The sequence below is a fragment of the Vulpes lagopus genome, chromosome 6 (assembly GCF_018345385.1).
Source record: "Vulpes lagopus strain Blue_001 chromosome 6, ASM1834538v1, whole genome shotgun sequence".
Classification (NCBI taxonomy): Eukaryota; Metazoa; Chordata; class Mammalia; order Carnivora; family Canidae; genus Vulpes; species Vulpes lagopus.
This window is the reverse complement of record NC_054829.1, coordinates 31,850,469-31,868,222: the sequence shown is the minus strand read 5'-3', so window position 1 is coordinate 31,868,222 and position 17,754 is coordinate 31,850,469. Positions and strand designations below refer to the sequence as shown.

The following is a 17,754-nucleotide window of genomic DNA, read 5'->3' as shown; positions in this document are numbered from 1 at the left end:
CCACTGATGGCAATGGTACCTTTGTTGTAAATCAAGTGACTGCATTTGTGTCAGTCTGTTTCCAAACTCTATCATGGTCTGTTTTTCTATTTTGTCTTTCTTTTTGTCAACATCAACCTGTCTCAATTACTATAGCTTTATAGTAGGTTCTGATTTCTCATAATGTTGTCTTTTAATTTCGATCTTTTCCTTCAAGATTGTGTTGGTTGGTCTAGGTTCTTTGTATTTTCACCAAAAATTCTCCTTGGGTTGCATTGAATCTATCAATCAATTTAGGGAGAATTGACATCTTAACTATGTTGAGTCTTCCAGCCCATAGACCTGGTATGTTTCTCCATTTATTTAGTTCTTCTGTAATTTTTCTCAGCAATTATTGTGGTTGTCTTATACATCCTCCATTACACTTATTTGTACACTTATGTGTTTAATATTTTTGATACTCTTGTAAGTAACATGTATTTTTAAAATTGTATTATCTGTCCATTTTCAATATGTTCTTTATTTTCCCAAAATCAAACTGAAATTATATAAAAGAAAATACATCCATAATCCTGCCACCTAAACAAATAAATCTTCACTTCCCAAGCATTTAAGTCCTCTTGTTTTAATGTTTTTATTGAAGATGATGTAATAAAGAAAACTTCTGAATGAGAGAAAAATATTACAGACAATCCTAAAAACCTTTCAGTGTTACATGTCACTCTCTCATCCCATCTTTTGGTTATTACACTTTTAAAAATTATTGCAGTCATAGTGTATGCACCATTTTGTAAAATTCAAATCAAAACTAAAAAAAAATTTTTTAAAAATCTAAACTAAGGGGATCCCTGGGTAGCTCAGCGGTTTCACACCTGCCTTTGGCCCAGAGCGCGATCCTGGAGTCCCGGGATGGAGTCCCTTGTCGGGCTCCTGGCATGGAGACTGCTTATTCCTCTGCCTGTGTCTCTGCCTCTCTCTCTCTCTATGTCTATCATAAATAAATAAAAACAAATCTTAAAAATTTTTTTTAAAAATAAAAATAAAATCTAAACTAAGATATATTAAGCATGTTAAGTTTGGAGCCCTTGGATACCTCAGTTAGTGAAGCATGAGTCTTAGCTCAGGTCTTAATCTCAGGGTTGTGAGTTTAAGACCCATGTTAAAAATTTTTTTTTTTTTTAAGTTTGAGCAAAAATCTATTTGAATAGGGCAATGCCAAACCAGAAGTAGTTAAGAACTCTCCACCTTTTGGGAGGTAGGGGAAAGACTTTTATAGAGAAGAGATGGAAGGAAAACAAGGAAATTATGTGATTGCCTACAATTTAAGATTGCCTGATTTGGGAAAGCTTTGTTGACTATGATTGGTTGTGCTTAGATTTAGATTTCTTAATCTTGTGACATTTACAGGCTTAGGTTTTGGTTTGCTTATGTGGGCAGCTAAACTATTAGAAATACTCTAATGGCCTCCTTGTTTAAGTAATTCAACAGTAATTAAAAATTAATGTTTGGCAAACATTTTCCATATTTCGTTTTTTTAAAGGATTTTTATTATTAATTATTTATTTGAGAGAGAGAGCGAGTAGGAGGAGGAGCAGAGGGAGAGGGACAAACAAACTCCACACTGAATGGAGAACTCAACAAGGGTTCTATGACCCTGAGATCATGACCTGAGCAGAAACCTAGAGTCTAGTGCTTTAAGCGACTAGGCCACCCAGGTGTGCCAAACATTTTCCATATTTCTACAGATTTTTAAAATAAATACCATTTAAGGGATCCCTGGGTGGCGCAGTGGTTTGGCGCTTGCCTTTGGCCCAGGGCGCGATCCTGGAGACCCGGGATCGAATCCCACATCAGGCTCCCGGTGCATGGAGCCTGCTTCTCCCTCTGCCTATGTCTCTGCCTCTCTCTCTCTCTCTCTCTGTGACTATCATAAATAAATAAAAATTTTTAAAAAAATACCATTTAAAATAGTTACATAGTATTCCATCATGTTAACCTACTATTATTTATTTAGTATTACGCTGTTGTTTTCCTTTCTGGTGAAAATGGGTAGTAATTATTTCAAATAAGGAAGAATTATTTCAGTGGAAAAAATAGACAAGTAGGAAAGAAAGGAAAATAGACACATAGAAATAGAAAGAAACCTATTAAAACAGTCATAGCAGAAAGTAGAATTTGTTTTATTTTTCATAGAGTCATATCCCCATCTTGTAGCATTCTAGGATGTAAAGCTTAATATTTTCTTTTTTTTTTAAAGATTGTATTTATTTACTCATGTGAGACACAGAGAGTCAGAGACATAGGCAGAGGGAGAAGCAGGCTCCCTGCAGGGAGCCAGATGTGGGACTTGATCCTGGATCCCAGAATCATGCGCTGGGCCAAAGGCAGATGCTCAACCGCTGAGCCACCCAGGAGTCCCAAAGCTTAATACTTTCGATTTAAGTCAAGGAACACACCTGGCTTTTATATAGAAGGTTTCTCTCCCCTTGTAATATCAAGATACCTTATGCTGTTGTACACTAAAAGCTTTTTAAGTGGAATAAACCACTTGTTTAAAACAAATTAAAACAGTGATCTAGCTTATTGGACATAGGTTTGACAAACAGGTTCAATTAGATCATTACACTCAGCTCAATTTCACGTGGCCAGTAGCCACAACTTAAGTGATTTTGATTAAGCCACAACTGTGAGGCCTTGGTAATAAGTTACCCTTAGGTAAAAATGTTTCTGAAAATTTGAAAGGTGAACAGACCTTGGTTGAAAAAAACCTTGCTATTCAAAGTGTGGTAGGAAGACCAGCAGCATTGGCATCACTTAGGAGCTCATTCGAAATGCAGATTCTTGGGTCTCACCCCAGACCTACAGCATCAGAATCTGAGTTTTAACAAGATCTTCAGGTTATTTGCTTGTACATTAAAACTTGAGACACACTGAAAACTTGAAAGATATAACACGTAATTCTGGATTCTCTACCCTGACCTCTTAGGAACATCTGAAGAGTTCTTAAGAACTTGGTTACTTGAGGGGGAACCTGAGTGGCTCAGTGGTTGAGCGTCTGCCTTTGGCTCAGGGTGTGATCCTAGAGGTCTGGGATGGAGTCCCGCATTGGGTTCCCTGAGGTGAGCCTGATTCTCCCTCAGCCTATGTCTCTGCCTCTCTTTGTGTGTCTCTCATGAATAAATAAATAAAATCTTAAAAACAAAACAAAACAAAACAAAACTTGGTTAGTTGGTAATAATTGGTAATTGACTAAGAATGGGTAGGGAGCAGGGAGGTTATGAACAAGAGCTTTTTTTGGAAGCTGCCTAGATTATTTTTAACAGCTGCCAGGGTTGAAAACTATTGAGAGGAAATCTTTTCCTCTCAGCTTCACAGGGTTGAACGTGAATTACCTGGAAATTACCTGACAATAGATGTATTAACTGGAAAAAGGAGAGCTGTTCAGTATTGAGTTACTGGTTAGCCAGAGATAAAGCTATAACCAACATCTAAAACAAGGGGGATTAAGACTTCATACTTAAAAGTGTGAGAAGTTGGGCAGCCTGGGTGGCTTAGCGGTTTAGCCCTTGCCTTTGGCCCAGAGTATGATCTTGGAGTCCCAAGATTGAGTCCCACATGGGGCTCCCTGCAAGGAGCCTGCTTCTCCCTCTGTCTGTGTCGCTCATGAATAAATAAATAAAATCTTTTTTTAAAAAAGTGTGAGAAGTTCTGTTGGGCTTTTTGAAGCTACTGGGCAGCTGAGTTCACACTTTTTATGACTGTCTTTCCCAATCAGGAAACTCCCTCGGTGGGGTGAAGGATGGAGTACCGTGCCAGCTGTATATTCAGGAGGCTCTCCTTATGTTTCTTGCTTTATTATTTATTTCTTTGGGTGCTGATCAGGTATTTTCTGTTTCAAGTATTTTCCATACTACTTTGATGGTTATTAATCCTTCAGAATTATTACTCCAGTACCATAATTTTCCATTTCATTTAGGTTTTACATGTCTGCCTTTTCTGGTTACCTCCCTAATCTATAGCTAAGTACTATTTACTGCACCTGCACAGTACTTTCAGCATCTGTCTCTCATTCCCCTGACTGCACGAGTTAATGCAGTTCTCATACATACCTCTACCACATTACCTTGTTTTGTTTTTCACACATAATAGTACCTATAGGTGCTCTCTCCCCAGGAGACAGTTGGACTCAACTTATCACTCTATCACTAGCTCATAGAACATTGTCTGACAAATGGGCTCTCAAATATTTATTGACTCTCTCCCTCTACATCCATCACTCAAGTTCATGCCTGTTAGCTGACAGGTATTTTCACCATTCCCTAAACACCCTACAGATTCCTCCTGGAAAATCCTTAAGGCTCAATTCAAATGCTAATTCCACAAAATCTTCTTTGGGCCATATAAGAGTGGTAATTCCATCATCAGAACTTTCATAACATAAAGAGGTATGATTTATTTTAAAAGGCACTGTCAGGGGCACCTGAGTGGCTCAGACTCTTGCTTTCCATTCAGGTAATGATCTCAGGGTCATGAAATAGAGCCTTCATGGACCCCTGCTCTGCACTCAGCAGGGAGTCTGCTTGAAGATTCTCTTCCTCTGTCCTTCCCCCCATATGTGAGCACTCTCTCTCAAATAAGTAAATCTTTTTTAAAAAACACTTTCATATGCCATTTAATATCTAGTCATTGAATAAAAATTTATCGAACACTTCTCGTGTTAGGCACCATGTGAAATGACAGTGAGTAGGTAAGACACCATTCCTGCTCTCAAAGGAGCTGCTCTCAAGGAGAAAGAGATAGTCCTTTAAATATACAATTATAATTCAGAGGATTAAGTAAACCATGCAGGGGTATTTAATACCCTTGATCTGTCTCAGTTTGGGATGCTGCTTTTGGCCAATTACTGTGTGAACTCTGGTAAATTTGTTAGCCTTTGCAAGCCTTGCTTCCCATATATGAAATGGAGATGATAGTTTGCCTATCTCAGTGCCTTGTGGTGGGGATTAAATAACAATTGTGAAGTGTGAGTGGGTATCTAGCATATAGTATTCATTAACCTTAGCAAATTCTATGATTATGTCTAACTCAACTTTGGAGGTCTGGAAAGACTTCTTCAGAGAAGGGACTTTGACACTGAAACCTGAACAATGAGAAGAAATTAAGTGAAGGAAAAGAGATAGGGAGAGGGGAGAAAATGAAACTGCACCCCCATAGGGTTAAGAGGTTAAACTGTCACCAGCAAGACCCCTACAAACACCCTTCTTCTTCCTCTTCTTCCTCCACTTTTCCTTCTTCTTCCTCTTCTTCTCCTTCCTTTCTCTTCTTCCTCTTCCTCTTCATCATCTTCTTCCTCTTCTTCCTCCACTTTTCCTTCTTCTTCCTCTTCTTCTCCTTCCTCTTTCTCTTCTTCCTCTTCCTCTTCATCATCTTCTTCCTCTTCCTCCACTTTTCCTTATCCACCTCCTCCTTCTTCTTGACACCCACCTTTTTCATGGGAACCACAAGAATGTTAACTTTATCTTTTAGAGGCAAACAACAGGAAGAGCTCCACAGACCCACCAGTTTGAGACTGACCACTGACTCACACCAGAGCAGATGGACCACGGAGTGTCTGACAGTTACCTCTACCTCATTATAACGTTAAAGTCTCTGCCCACGGAGGAGCACCAGTTTGATTAACAACACAGAATACCTGTGCAATCTTAGGCCCAATGACAAAGCTCCACTTTCTGAATATTCATCCTAACCCCAAATCAAAGAAACCACTCATCCCGACTTGGGAGTTCCCAGTTTGGAAGTCATTCCCCATGATCTCCTTATTTTGTTGCAAATAAAGTTTCCTTTGTGTGACAACTCCACCTAGTGTAGTCTCTATCTGTGACTCACCAAGGAGAGAATTCATGTCAGTTTGGTTATAAAACGTCCCAAATACAACATTCAGGTACAGAGGGCTTAAGACTCGTTTTCAGCTTGGAGCCTCAGCAAAGAAGTGTTCAGACATCCTTGTAGCCTCAGCCTCCACTGATGCTGAAAGAGGTTTCATACCTAAGTTTCATTTATACGTTGATGGCAACCATATTTCTGCTTTCACATCCCTATCACTGATCAAGGCTCATAATGAAAATCCTTCTGTTTGTGGTGGTGTTGGGGGTGGTGAGTATGTAAGGGGCTCAGGTGGCTGCCTCCAGACCAGACTGTGGGTTGGGCAGGCAATGAAATGAGTCCCTTACAGTTATTCCCTTCCTTTATTCCCCTCTATCCAGCCTTCCTACTGAAACCAGGAGTCTCTACCGCATGCTAAACAGACTATTAATAATTAGAATAATTAGAAAATAATTAGAATTTTAAAGGATAAAGGCAGACAACCGCTGAGCCATCCAGGTGCCCCAGAACATAAATTTTAAAGTAAATTTCTAAAAATTAAACTCATTCTTCTATGACTTTTATAACTTTAGAATATTATCTTTAATAACTTATTTTGAAAATAAATGACTTTAAAAAAGAAAATAAATGACTTTTAAAAAAAAGATTTTATTTATTCATGAGAGAGAGAGAGAGAGAGAGAGAGAGTGAGAGGCAGAGACACAGGCAGAGACAGAGATATATGCAGAGTTCTATAGAACTCATCCTCTGCTTCCTTACCTTAACAGTATCCTAGGGTTATTATGTTAATTCTCCCAGACCTGGGATAGAAAAGCAAAACAAGAAAGAAGAGACTGAATTTTCCCAACTCCTTAGCACAGATTCAGAACATTTAACCCTCTGCCTTTGTTTAAAAAAAAAAAATCTTCCTCTAAAGTTCATGCTCTTCAATTCTGCCTCTTGAGATCTGTCCCCACAGCCTAACAATCTGATTCAATTAACTAAACCCCCTTTGGGCTACACATTTTTTAGGTTACACAGGCATTCTTGTTCTTCTGACCCACAAGCATATTTCAACTTTATGGCTTTGGGTCTTGCTGTCCCTGTAACCCTAGAAGGCTCTACTCCCAGAACTTGTTATGACCAGCTCTTTCTCATCATTCAGGTTTCTGTCTCAAAGGTTAGTTTGGAGAGGTCTTCCTGGTACTCCTTTCTAAAACAGCACCTCATGTCCCATATCCCTGCTTTATTTTCTCCATAGCATTTACTACTATCTGAAATTATTTAATTACTTGACTGTTTTCCCCACTAGAGTGTAAGCACTGGGAGCGATGAGCGACCATCTGTCTTCATCTCTATGAACAGCACATAGAACAGTGCTTTGCACACACTAACTGCTCAGTAAGTATTGGCAATAAATGAACAAATAAATTTTTTAAATAAAAGAGAGACTACAAATTTTAGAGTCTAAAGGTGTGGTTGGTGAGCTCAGTTCTTTAGGATGTAAATGCAGAAGTCCAGAAAGAAATCTTTGGAGACTTCCATCCTACATCAGAGCCATAGATCAAGGCTCATGAGTAAGGATTTCATAAAAATCTGGAAGGTTTATTACTTGCCAAGCTCCTGTTTTGTACCAAGCACTGTATTCAGTAAGGGATAAAATGATGAGCAGAAGGAGTTATGATCCTGGCCCTTGAGAATTTCTAGTTTAGTCTTTTCTGAGTTCCCTCGGATTTTCAGTAAACAGTGGTATGCTGGTGACATACTGGAGGTATGCTTGCTACCTGCAAGACCCTATCATTAAATTTTTAAGAGTAGGGCAGCCTGGTGGCTCAGCGGTTTAGCGCTGCCTTCCGCTGAGGGTGTGATCCTGGAGACCCAGGATCGAGTCCCGGGTCAGGCTTCCTCCATAGAGCCTGTTTCTCCCTCTGCCTGTGTCTCTGCCCCTCTCTGTGTCTTATGAATAAATAAAATCTTTAAAAAAAATAAATTTTCAAGAGTATTTTGAGCCAGTTGTTAAATACTGTCATTATTAGAAATAAAATTATATACACTTACAAGTAAATTGTATTAAAAACAAAGATAATATACATTCAAAACTTGTCATTGCCTAATTATTTTACCATATCTTGCTATTATTTGAGGTTGTTTATATTGATCATATCTATATGATGGAAATACTATATGATGAGCACCTTTTCCCAGCTCCATGATCAGTGACATCACAATGGTGCTTGGGGGCATATGCACCATAGAAATTGCCAAACACCATCATCAAGTCTTACCTACTCTGTTGGCTCCTCCACCCCACTCCCCAAGTACATATACACTGCCAGCAACCTATCAAGGATAGAGTGTGTGTTGGCAGCCACTGAATTAAAGAGGTTGAATATCTAGGTCCTTCAATAAAGGAAGAAGAGATGCAAAACAACTTGTTTTGGATCTGAGGAAGGGTCTAGACTTATGCTATAGCAGAACATAAGTTTTATTTATAAAAGATTTTATTTATAAAAGATTTTATTTATTCATGAGAGACAGAGAGACAGAGATATATGCAGAGGGAGAAGCAGGCTCCTCGCAGGGAGCCCGACGTGGGACTCAATCCTGGAACCCCGGGATCACCACCTGAGCGAAAGGCAGACAACCGCTGAGCCATCCAGGTGCCCCAGAACATAAATTTTAAAGTAAATTTCTAAAAATTAAACTCATTCTTCTATGACTTTTATAACTTTAGAATATTATCTTTAATAACTTATTTTGAAAATAAATGACTTTAAAAAAGAAAATAAATGACTTTTTAAAAAAAGATTTTATTTATTCATGAGAGAGAGAGAGAGAGAGAGAGAGAGAGAGTGAGAGGCAGAGACACAGGCAGAGGGAGAAGCAGGCTCCCCACAAGGAGCCCAATGCAGGACTCAATCCCACACCCCAGGACCACGCCCTGAGTCAAAGGCAGCTGCTCAACTGCTGAGCCACCCAGACATTCCATAAATGCCTATTTTGAAAACAAAAGCAGACCACTTGTTTTTCAGGGTTTTAATAATGAATTCTAAAATATCTCCCACATATAAATGTAATAATAATTAGAATTTTAAAGGATAATAGTAATATAACAATCTACTGTCCCCTTCTTGGACCCTAATAATGAGCTGGTAATTCATTTCTAACTAAACTATAGGTAATGGAAAGCCACTGAAATGCATGCAAGATTAATATAGTACTTTAGAAAGGTCAGTCTGGTGACCCACAGTAGGTGCTTAAGAAACAGGTTTTTTTTTTGTTTTTTGTTTTTTGTTTTTTTTTTAAGAAACAGGTTTTGCAGTAGTCCAGGAGAGCCTGAATCAATGTCAGAAAACAGTCAAGGGGAAAAAATTGGATGTGGTGATAGGAAAAAGGTACCAAGTTAATCCCAAGGATCTGAACAAGTGTGACAGTATCAGTGACCGTGAATCCCTGGCCACACCCGTACCACTCCCTACAGCTCTGACCCTGGAGACATTGTTAAAATTTAGGTTGCTGGGATCCCTGGGTGGCTCAGCGGTTTAGCGCCTGCCTTTGGCCCAGGGTGCGATCCTGGAGACCCTGCCCACGTCGGGCTCCCGGTGCATGGAGCCTGCCTCTCCCTCTGCCTGTGTCTCTGCCTCTCTCTCTCTCTGTGTGTGTGTGACTATCATAAATTTAAAAAAAAAAAAATTTAGGTTGCTGGTGCTCCGCTCTCAGAGTTACTGAGTCAGTGACTTCCATTTGACAAGTATGCAAAGGCTGATGGTGCTAGCGGGAGGACCACACTTTTAGAACTACTGCCTTACAGTAATATTCTTATTTTGCTAAAGCTTCAGGACATGTCTTTGTTAAACCAGCAGGGGGAGACAGGTATAAAATTTATCCTCTAAAAATAAACTGCCTTAGGATACTAAAGCTCCTTGGAGTTGTGATGTTGCCATGGAGACCTCTGAACTATTCTGGAGAGCAGCATGTAAGTTGGCATCAGGTGAGATAATTTTCTGTTGTTTATGTAAATGTGTCTTGGTACGACTAACGTCCAAATTCCTGCAAGCCCACCATGGATAAGAACTTGGGAGTCTGGAGACACACAACTCTGTCACTTACAGGCTATGTGACTTTGGGAAAGTTATATTCTCTCATCTTGTTTCCTCCTCTTTAAAATAGTCCCAGATTTATGGATTTTTTGCTTGTTTTTTAGATTTTACTTATTCATGAGAAACAGAGACACAGGCAGAGGGAGAAGCAGGCCCGATGTGGGACTCGATCCCAGATCCCCAGGACCACGCCTTGGGCTGAAGGTGGCGCTAAACCGCCGAGCCACCCAAGCTGCCCCCAGATTTATGGAATTGTTAGAGGGCTAAACGTTCTTGGAGATTTAATTATCATTATCAAAATATTATTATAAAAACTTTAAGTAGTTACTATCAGCTCTTCAATCTCCCCAAATTTTAAGAATAGCCCAGATATGTTGCTAAGTTTGCTTTTTAGTAACCAGTGCTCCCGTTATTCAGGTAAAGAAGTGAAAACACCTGGAAGGTGATTGTTTCCTAAGACCCTAACACGCCCAGCCCGGAGAGCTCTTGTTTGATCTCCTAGCCTTCAACGCCCAAAGATGGATAAGCGTGTTCTTTGCACCCACAGTTTTGATGGAATAGAGCAGGCGGACGGGGCTTCGCCGCGGCAGGCACTGAAGGGGCTCCCAGCGGCGCAGACCCAGCGGGCAGCCCCTAGGGTTGGCGTCCGCCGGGCGTGCACCTGGAGGAGGAGAGTCGCGATCTGCAGGGCTGCGCGCTGGCTCCCGCGTTCCGCCGGATGCGCTAACTTCACCTGCGCGGCTCGCTCCCCGCGACCGGACACACCTGTCGGCGACCCGGCCCTTATTGGCCAGACGCGGACACTGTCCTCGCGGCGTCGGCTGCAGGGCTCGTCCGCGGAGGGAGCGCCCGGGCCGGGGCGGGGTGACGTCACGAGGGCGTGTCCACGCCAGGAGCGGTGGGCGGGGTCTGCGGGAAGGTGTGCCGGGGGCCTGCGGGGCGGGGGCGGGGCCTGGCGGTGACGTCACAGGGCGGGGCGGAGCCGCGGGCGCCGGGGTAGGTGAGCGAGGCGCCGGGCGGCTGCGTTCCTCGAAGGCGGCGGGCCGCACCGAGCCGCTCCTCCTTGCTCTGCTCGCTCCCGCGCTGCCGGTCATGTCGCTGGGAAGCAGCCTCTCGCGTCTCCTGCGGACGCGGGTGCACTCCGTCCTGAAGAAGTCCGTTCACTCGGTGGCTGTGATCGGGGCCCCGTTCTCGCAGGGACAGGTGGGGACCTGGACCTGGCACGGTGGGGTAGAACCTGGGGGAAGCGGGGGTGGGGTGACGGGCGGGGAGGAACGGAGAGGGGGGTGAGGTGGTGAGTTCCCACACTTGGGCCCCGGGAGAGCACGTGGGGTTTTCCCTGGTAGGTGTGGAAGGAGGAGGAGGGCATCGTGCTCGCGCGGCGGGCGGGCGGCCGCGGGCTGGTGGGGTTCTGCGGCCTCCCCCGGAGGAGGGAGGAGGTGGTGGGTCCCGCCTGGGGTGCTGGGGGAGCAGGGGGGACGGGATCTCAGGGAGGGGCTGGAGGGGGAGCAGCCAGCCCGAGTGCCTGGTGCAAAGTCGAGAGACAAGAGGTCACAGAGAGCGACCGAAGATTGAAGGCTTCGGGGTCCATTCTTAGAAACCCTGCATCGGCGGGGAAGTCGGCGCTGCCGTCTGCAGCGGCGGGAGCATGGGAGCGGCTGTTTTGTTCTCTTCAATGGATGCAACCTGCAGCCGCGCAGAGCTCCCTGCGCGGGGAGCCCGGGCTCTCTAGGTCCAGACCTGGCTCAGCCCCTCCCCCTGTCTCGGCTTCCATTTGTGCATCCCACAGCCACGGGCTTGGAGGTTGGTTTGATCCCAGTAATTGTTGTTTTTCGGGCTTTCTTCCTGCGAGTGTTTGAAATGAACCGACCTCAGGTGAAAATAATAAAAGGAAAGGCTGATGCTTGCTGTCACAGGTTTCTAGAAGGATCTGTTTGGGAACTAGGTACAGAATAGCAGGTTTCTGTATTTTTGTGAAATAAAGTGGTCTTGTTTTTAACCCTCTTCCCTCACATCTAACCGTGTAATTTATGTGACAGAAAAGAAAGGGTGTGGAATATGGTCCTGCTGCTATAAGAGAAGCTGGCTTGATGAAAAGACTCTCCAATTTGGGTAAGTGGTTGGATTTTCAGATGTCTGTGATAGCCATTTACAGACCAGTTCAGAGTCTCATCTCCTATCCAGGGACTGCACACTATCTGTTTGAACTTGGGAAGCCTCTCATCCTCCTTTGGATTCCATATGCTGTTTAAAATCTGAGAGTCTTCAGGCAAAGTCTTGTCGCCTATAGAGTAACTGTGGAAGGCAAGGAGGTGGAGTGAGGCGGCAGCTGGAGCAAGCTTAGTGACTGCAAAGCAGTGTGAAGAATGCTAGCTAGCTCCAACTCTAACTGCTCCATCAGCCTTTCTCTCTCAAATTCTAGCTCTCTGAACTCAGTCAGGAAGTGCTTCTGATTCATCAGTCTAGCTAGTTTCCTCTGTTCATATCCTTCCTTTCCTCCTTAGGATGAATAACTCTATATTACTGTAGTCAGAGCCTTAGATCAGTTTCTCAAACTTCTCTGATTATGAAAATCACTTGGATTACTTGTTAAAAACAGGTTCCTAGGCTCCTCCATGAAATAGTCTGGTTTATTGGCTCTGTGGTGAGACTTAGACGTGTGCATTTTCACAAGCGCCCCGGTGAACTGCAGTAAAGTTTCATTCTTGTCTAAACCTACAGAACCTGACCCAAAGATAAATGCCATGCATATGGTAATAGAGAACCCTTCTTTTGGTAAGAGGGCACCAAATTCCAACTGTTATTGATTCAGGTTATTTATTTAACCTTAATGTTTCTAGCTGGTGTTTAAAGCCATTTCCTCCATTCATATTAGGACAATTCACAGATCTTTTCTGAAGGTGTAAGTGCAAAAGGCAGGGAGCTGTAGGTCCTGGAGATAGCAATGGGGAATGTAGGTGAATTACAAATTCCCTCCCCACTCTTGCTTTGAAATCTCCTCTGCTGATCACTGAGTCCATTCCAGAGGTGGATCATTTCCTCCTAAAACTCAGGAATAATGAAGTCACCAAAGCCACCTTGAGTGAGGTATACGTCTTATACCTCTGGCTACATCTAGGTATGGTGTCTATGGTTGAATACTTAAAACTTTTCTCTGTTAAATAATTACAGTAGGGTCTCTTAATCATTTTAATAACTCTCCAGATTCACCACCAGAGATGAAAGATAAATGAAAATTTAGTTTTATTGTGTCATCAGTTACCTAATGGGAAGAAGTTTCTGTTCCTGCTTATAATTGAGGACACTGTCCCTTTAAGTCAGCGGTATGCATTCAGCCTTTTTAAAAGGCATCATTTTACATCGGCAGACAACAATCTCTGGTAATCACTATTTCTTAATACTGGATAAAGCTCTGCAGTCCATCTGATGAACTGGGCCTGGCCTTGCTTGAATTGCCTGCTCGGTGCTCAATTTCAGCCTCTTATACAGGACACATTTATAAGATTCAGCTGAGGCTGCTGAATGAGGGGGAGGGACACATTTGTGGCAGCTTCCCTTACTCATGCTTTGTAGACCTTTCCTGTCCTAGCTCGCGGTATTTTTCCACTCCAACCCTTTCTCCCTTAAATACTACTCCCTCAAATACCTCCTCTATAAACTCTCAACCTAAAGTGATGGGGAAGCTGCAGTTTATTTGGTCTTCTCTTTAATTTTTTCAGATATTTGTAGTTTTAGAATTTATATCCTTACCCTGTAGCTCACTGGTAGGCCAGTATCACCAGCAGCCCAAAATAGAATCTCATTGCATATTAATAAGATTGTGGCACTCAGCAGATTTGCGGCATGTGGTTTTGGCTAATCTCCAAAAATATGTTGGAGAAAAAAGTACCAAGAGAAGTTTCAATTGCTCTATTGTGAAACAGTACTAAAGTACTAGGCACTTCCAAATAAGCAGCATGGGTCAAATTTCAAGGGAGAGAAGACCCACGGAAAGGTAACTTTCACAAATGCCTTTGTTCCTTGCCTTCAGCTCTGATGTCACAGGCTGCTGATGTTGCCATGGAATTGGTCAAACTTCCAGTTTCTTGAATGAATGGATTTGACTTAGTGTCTGGGTTTGTTTTTTCCCTGAGTTTAGTCAGGACACTCGGTGGTTCCTCTCTCAGGTAACCCCTTATTTGAGTATGTGCAGAGAGCCTGGGAGAGATGAAGAGGCAGTGGCTCTGCTTCGATTCTGGGTAGCTGACAGCCATGCTCATTTGCCTCTTTTTTCTTCAGAAGTTGTGGAGTGTTGGGGTGGGGTGGGGGGTGGGGGTGGGGGTGGAAGATAGCTATAAACAGAATAACAGTTTGAGGCTTTTATCATTGTAATTAGGTAATTTGACTCAACTGTGGTCCTGAAAAGAGGTGCCCAGCCACTGAAGCAACTATCTAAATTAACTGCCACTGTGACCAGGCCCAGAGTCCTGGAGTCGGAAGCCACATGGGAGCTACTCTGGTTCCTCTCAGTGAGGCCAGAGATGTTTGCTCTTCCTGTTCCATTTGGTGTGCCATCAGATGGCAGACTAGGAATCTCTTTGATTGAGCCCCAGAATCTGGTCTGCTTCAGGAAGAACTGATAGAGGGCCTGAGGTAGTTTAACATCTGCGGTCTGAAAATTGTTCACTTGGTATGGATTGATGTGTGAGTTCAGGAGTGTGTGCTTGCTTTTGGTGACTGGTAGAGAATATTAGCATTTGTAAGTTTATTTGTATGATCGTAATCCTTCAGCCTGGCTTCCACCCTGCTGTTCCACCGAGACTATCTTGAGCAAGCCCACTGATCTGTCAACCTTTATTTTGCTGGACCTCTTTATTGTACAACTGACCACTTTATTCTGGAAATACTGTTATGTTAGCAAAGACTCTTTTGAGTCTCTTCCCTACATTCCTTCCTGGACTCCCTTGTGGGATCTTCCTCTTCTTCTCAACCCTTAAATGTTGGACCCCAGTGTTCCTCCAACTTTGTCTCACAGATGTCTCAAACTCCACCTGTTCAAAACAAAATTCATTATCTTCTCCCTCAAATCTGTTTCTCTTGCTGTCTTCCCATTGTCTGTTTCATGCTGTCACCCATTAGAGTCCTTCACCATAATGGTGCTGCTATAGTTCTATCCCACTTACACTTGACTATAACTTTCCATTGGTATCTTTTATCCCATTCTTACCTTTCTTGGTTCACATCTTCACTGCCACCAGAGTGAGCTTTCTAAGACCACTTCTCCTTTGCTGTGTCTTTCCATGGCTTTCTTATACATGCATCCATGCTTCTTAGTCTTGTCATTCATATACTGTCTTTGCTAATTTGCCATATTATTCATTTTGTATTTCTTTAAGTTAGCGTTAAAGTTTCATACTATTAAAACATAGCCTGAACCTATAATAACTAATGAAATCTCAGACTTGTACTAGATACATTTTTGTAATACACTTTCATTTTATAGTTTTACATTTTTTAAATAAGATTTTATTTATTTATTTATTTGAGACACAGAGAAGCAGAGACATAGGCTGAGGGAGAAGCCTGATGTGGGACTTGATCCAGGGACTCTGGGGTCACAACCTGAGCCAAAGGCAGATGCTCAACCACTGAGCCACCAAGATGCCCCAGTAGTTTTACATTTTGATATTTGTCCTTCAACTACTACTGCTATATGTTTTAGACTTCAGCCAATGGGACCTCTGTAATTTGACCTTCATCTACCTCTTTAGACTTCTCTCCACCCACATTCTGCCTTATTTTCATTGCAACTAGAATGATGGGATCTTGACCTAGGCTCCACCAATAGAAGCATGCATCCTAAACTGACTTGAAATTTGAGAAAGGGCAGCAAAGAATTCATTCTGTGATAGGCAGGGTGGTAACAGTGCCAGCAGTGGCTTCTGTCCAGTGTCATGGAGTCAGCCATGCCAGCTGCATGTAATACCTTTCTCTAGTAATGGAGGCGATAACAATAGAATCTTTACTGGACCATCCTGCAGTGTGGCTTTTGAAGCCTTATTGCTGGTAATGTGGCCTTTAACCCAGATATTGGCCCTTTTTTTTTTTTTTTTTTTTTTTTTAAGATTTTATTTATTCATGAGAGACACACTGAGAGGCAGAGACATAGGCAGAGGGAGAAGCAGGCTCCATGCAGGGAGCCCGATGTGGGACTTGATCCTGGGACTCCATCCCGGTACTCCAGGACCATGCCCTGGGCCCAAGGCAAGCACCAGACCGCTGAGCCACCCAGGGATCCCTAAATTCTTGTTCTTTTATTTGCTATTTCCCTAGTACTTGACACAGTCTTCTTATAAGTTAATATACTTTGGCCTTTAGTTTAGGACTAGATCTTAGTCTCTGTGGGTTTTAGTGGCTTTCTGTTCTTCTGGTGCTTTGATTTTTCAACCATTACGTTCCTTAATGTGACTTCTGAAAACAGCCTCGAGTGTTTTTTTGTTTTTTTTTTTTTTAAAGATTTTTATTTATTTATTCATGAGAAACACAGAGAGAGGGGCAGAGACACAGGCAGAGGGAGAAGCAGGCTCCGTGCAGGGAGCCTGACGTGGGACTCGATCCTGGGTCTCCAGGATCACACCCTGGGCTGAAGGCAGCGCTAAACCGCTGAGCCACCCGGGCTGCCCAGCCTCAAGTTTTAATTAAAGATATTTTAAAGTTCTAGGCATGCCTGACTGTAGTAAAACAGACCTACTTTAATGTATTTCTGTGACTTAAATCATTTTCAATGTTCTAGACCTTAAGCACATATCATAATAGGGTTACAAGACATCATAATAGGGTTACAAGACTATACATTTGCTAAATCTCATTGAACTTAAAATGTAATATAATATAAAGTATGCATCAAAGCTTTTTATTTTTTTTTAAAGATTTTATTATTAGAGCAGGAGTGGTGGGGGGAGGGGCAGAGACAGGTAGATGCAAGCTTCCTGCCCTGAGCTGGGAGTCTGGATGCAGGTCATAATCCCAGAACCCTGCTTGTGCTTATGTTCTCTGTCAAATGAATAAATAAAATCTTAAAAAGCAAAACAAAACAACCCATCACTTTCAGGTTTATTTTTTCTAGGAGCAGCTTTTTAGTCACTAAAAACTAGAACACTGGGCCCCAGGAAATAAAGCATGTTGACTGCCAAAAAAGAATAAAAAATAAATAAAAATAAAAAAAACTAGAACAAGTTCTTTTACTAATTTCTTTTTTCTTTTCCCACTAATTTCTATATTCAAAAGATTTGAGCATTGCTAAGGTTTAGGTATTGGAAATACAATAGTGAACAAAACAAATCCTTGTTATCTTGGAGCTCTCTTCTAATGAAGGGTGGTTGGAAACAGACCTGAGTAAAACCTATAATATGTCAGGTGGTAATGTGAGTACTGTAGAATAAATGAAAGCGAGGGATGGGGTATAGCAAGTACTGGGGATAGAGCAAGGATTGTATATGTAGATGGGGGGGCTTCAGCAAGGAGGGGTCATGTGAGCAAATGTTTGGCAAGTGAAGAAAGAAATGAGATGCATTATTTGGGAGCACCTTAGGCAGAGGGAATGGTAAGACCCAGAGACAGGTGCCAGGAACATCCAGGTGACAAAATGCCATTACTGAGCTCTAGCCAGTGATTACTATGTGGGAAAGGGAGGGCCTTCTCTTCAATTTTTCAAGAAAAGCTAGAAGTCTGGATTTTTGTGGGAGATCTAATAAAAAAATATGATCTATCCATACAAGTGGAATATTATTGAGCCATAAAAAATGAATTTCTAATTCATGCTACAGCATGGATA

At 42.3% G+C, this 17,754-nt stretch overlaps 1 protein-coding gene across 1 annotated transcript in view; it reads left to right on the top strand.

Moving 5' to 3' along the window:
• Window positions 1-10,933: 10,933 nt before the first annotated feature.
• ARG2 (arginase 2) overlaps window positions 10,934-17,754 on the top strand; it is a 29,409-nt gene continuing 22,588 nt past the window's right edge. The window contains exons 1-2 of the mRNA XM_041758259.1: window positions 10,934-11,144; window positions 11,981-12,053. Coding sequence (XP_041614193.1) covers window positions 11,034-11,144; window positions 11,981-12,053 — 184 coding nt within the window. The 5' untranslated portion in view covers window positions 10,934-11,033. The remainder of the gene's footprint in view (window positions 11,145-11,980; window positions 12,054-17,754) is intronic.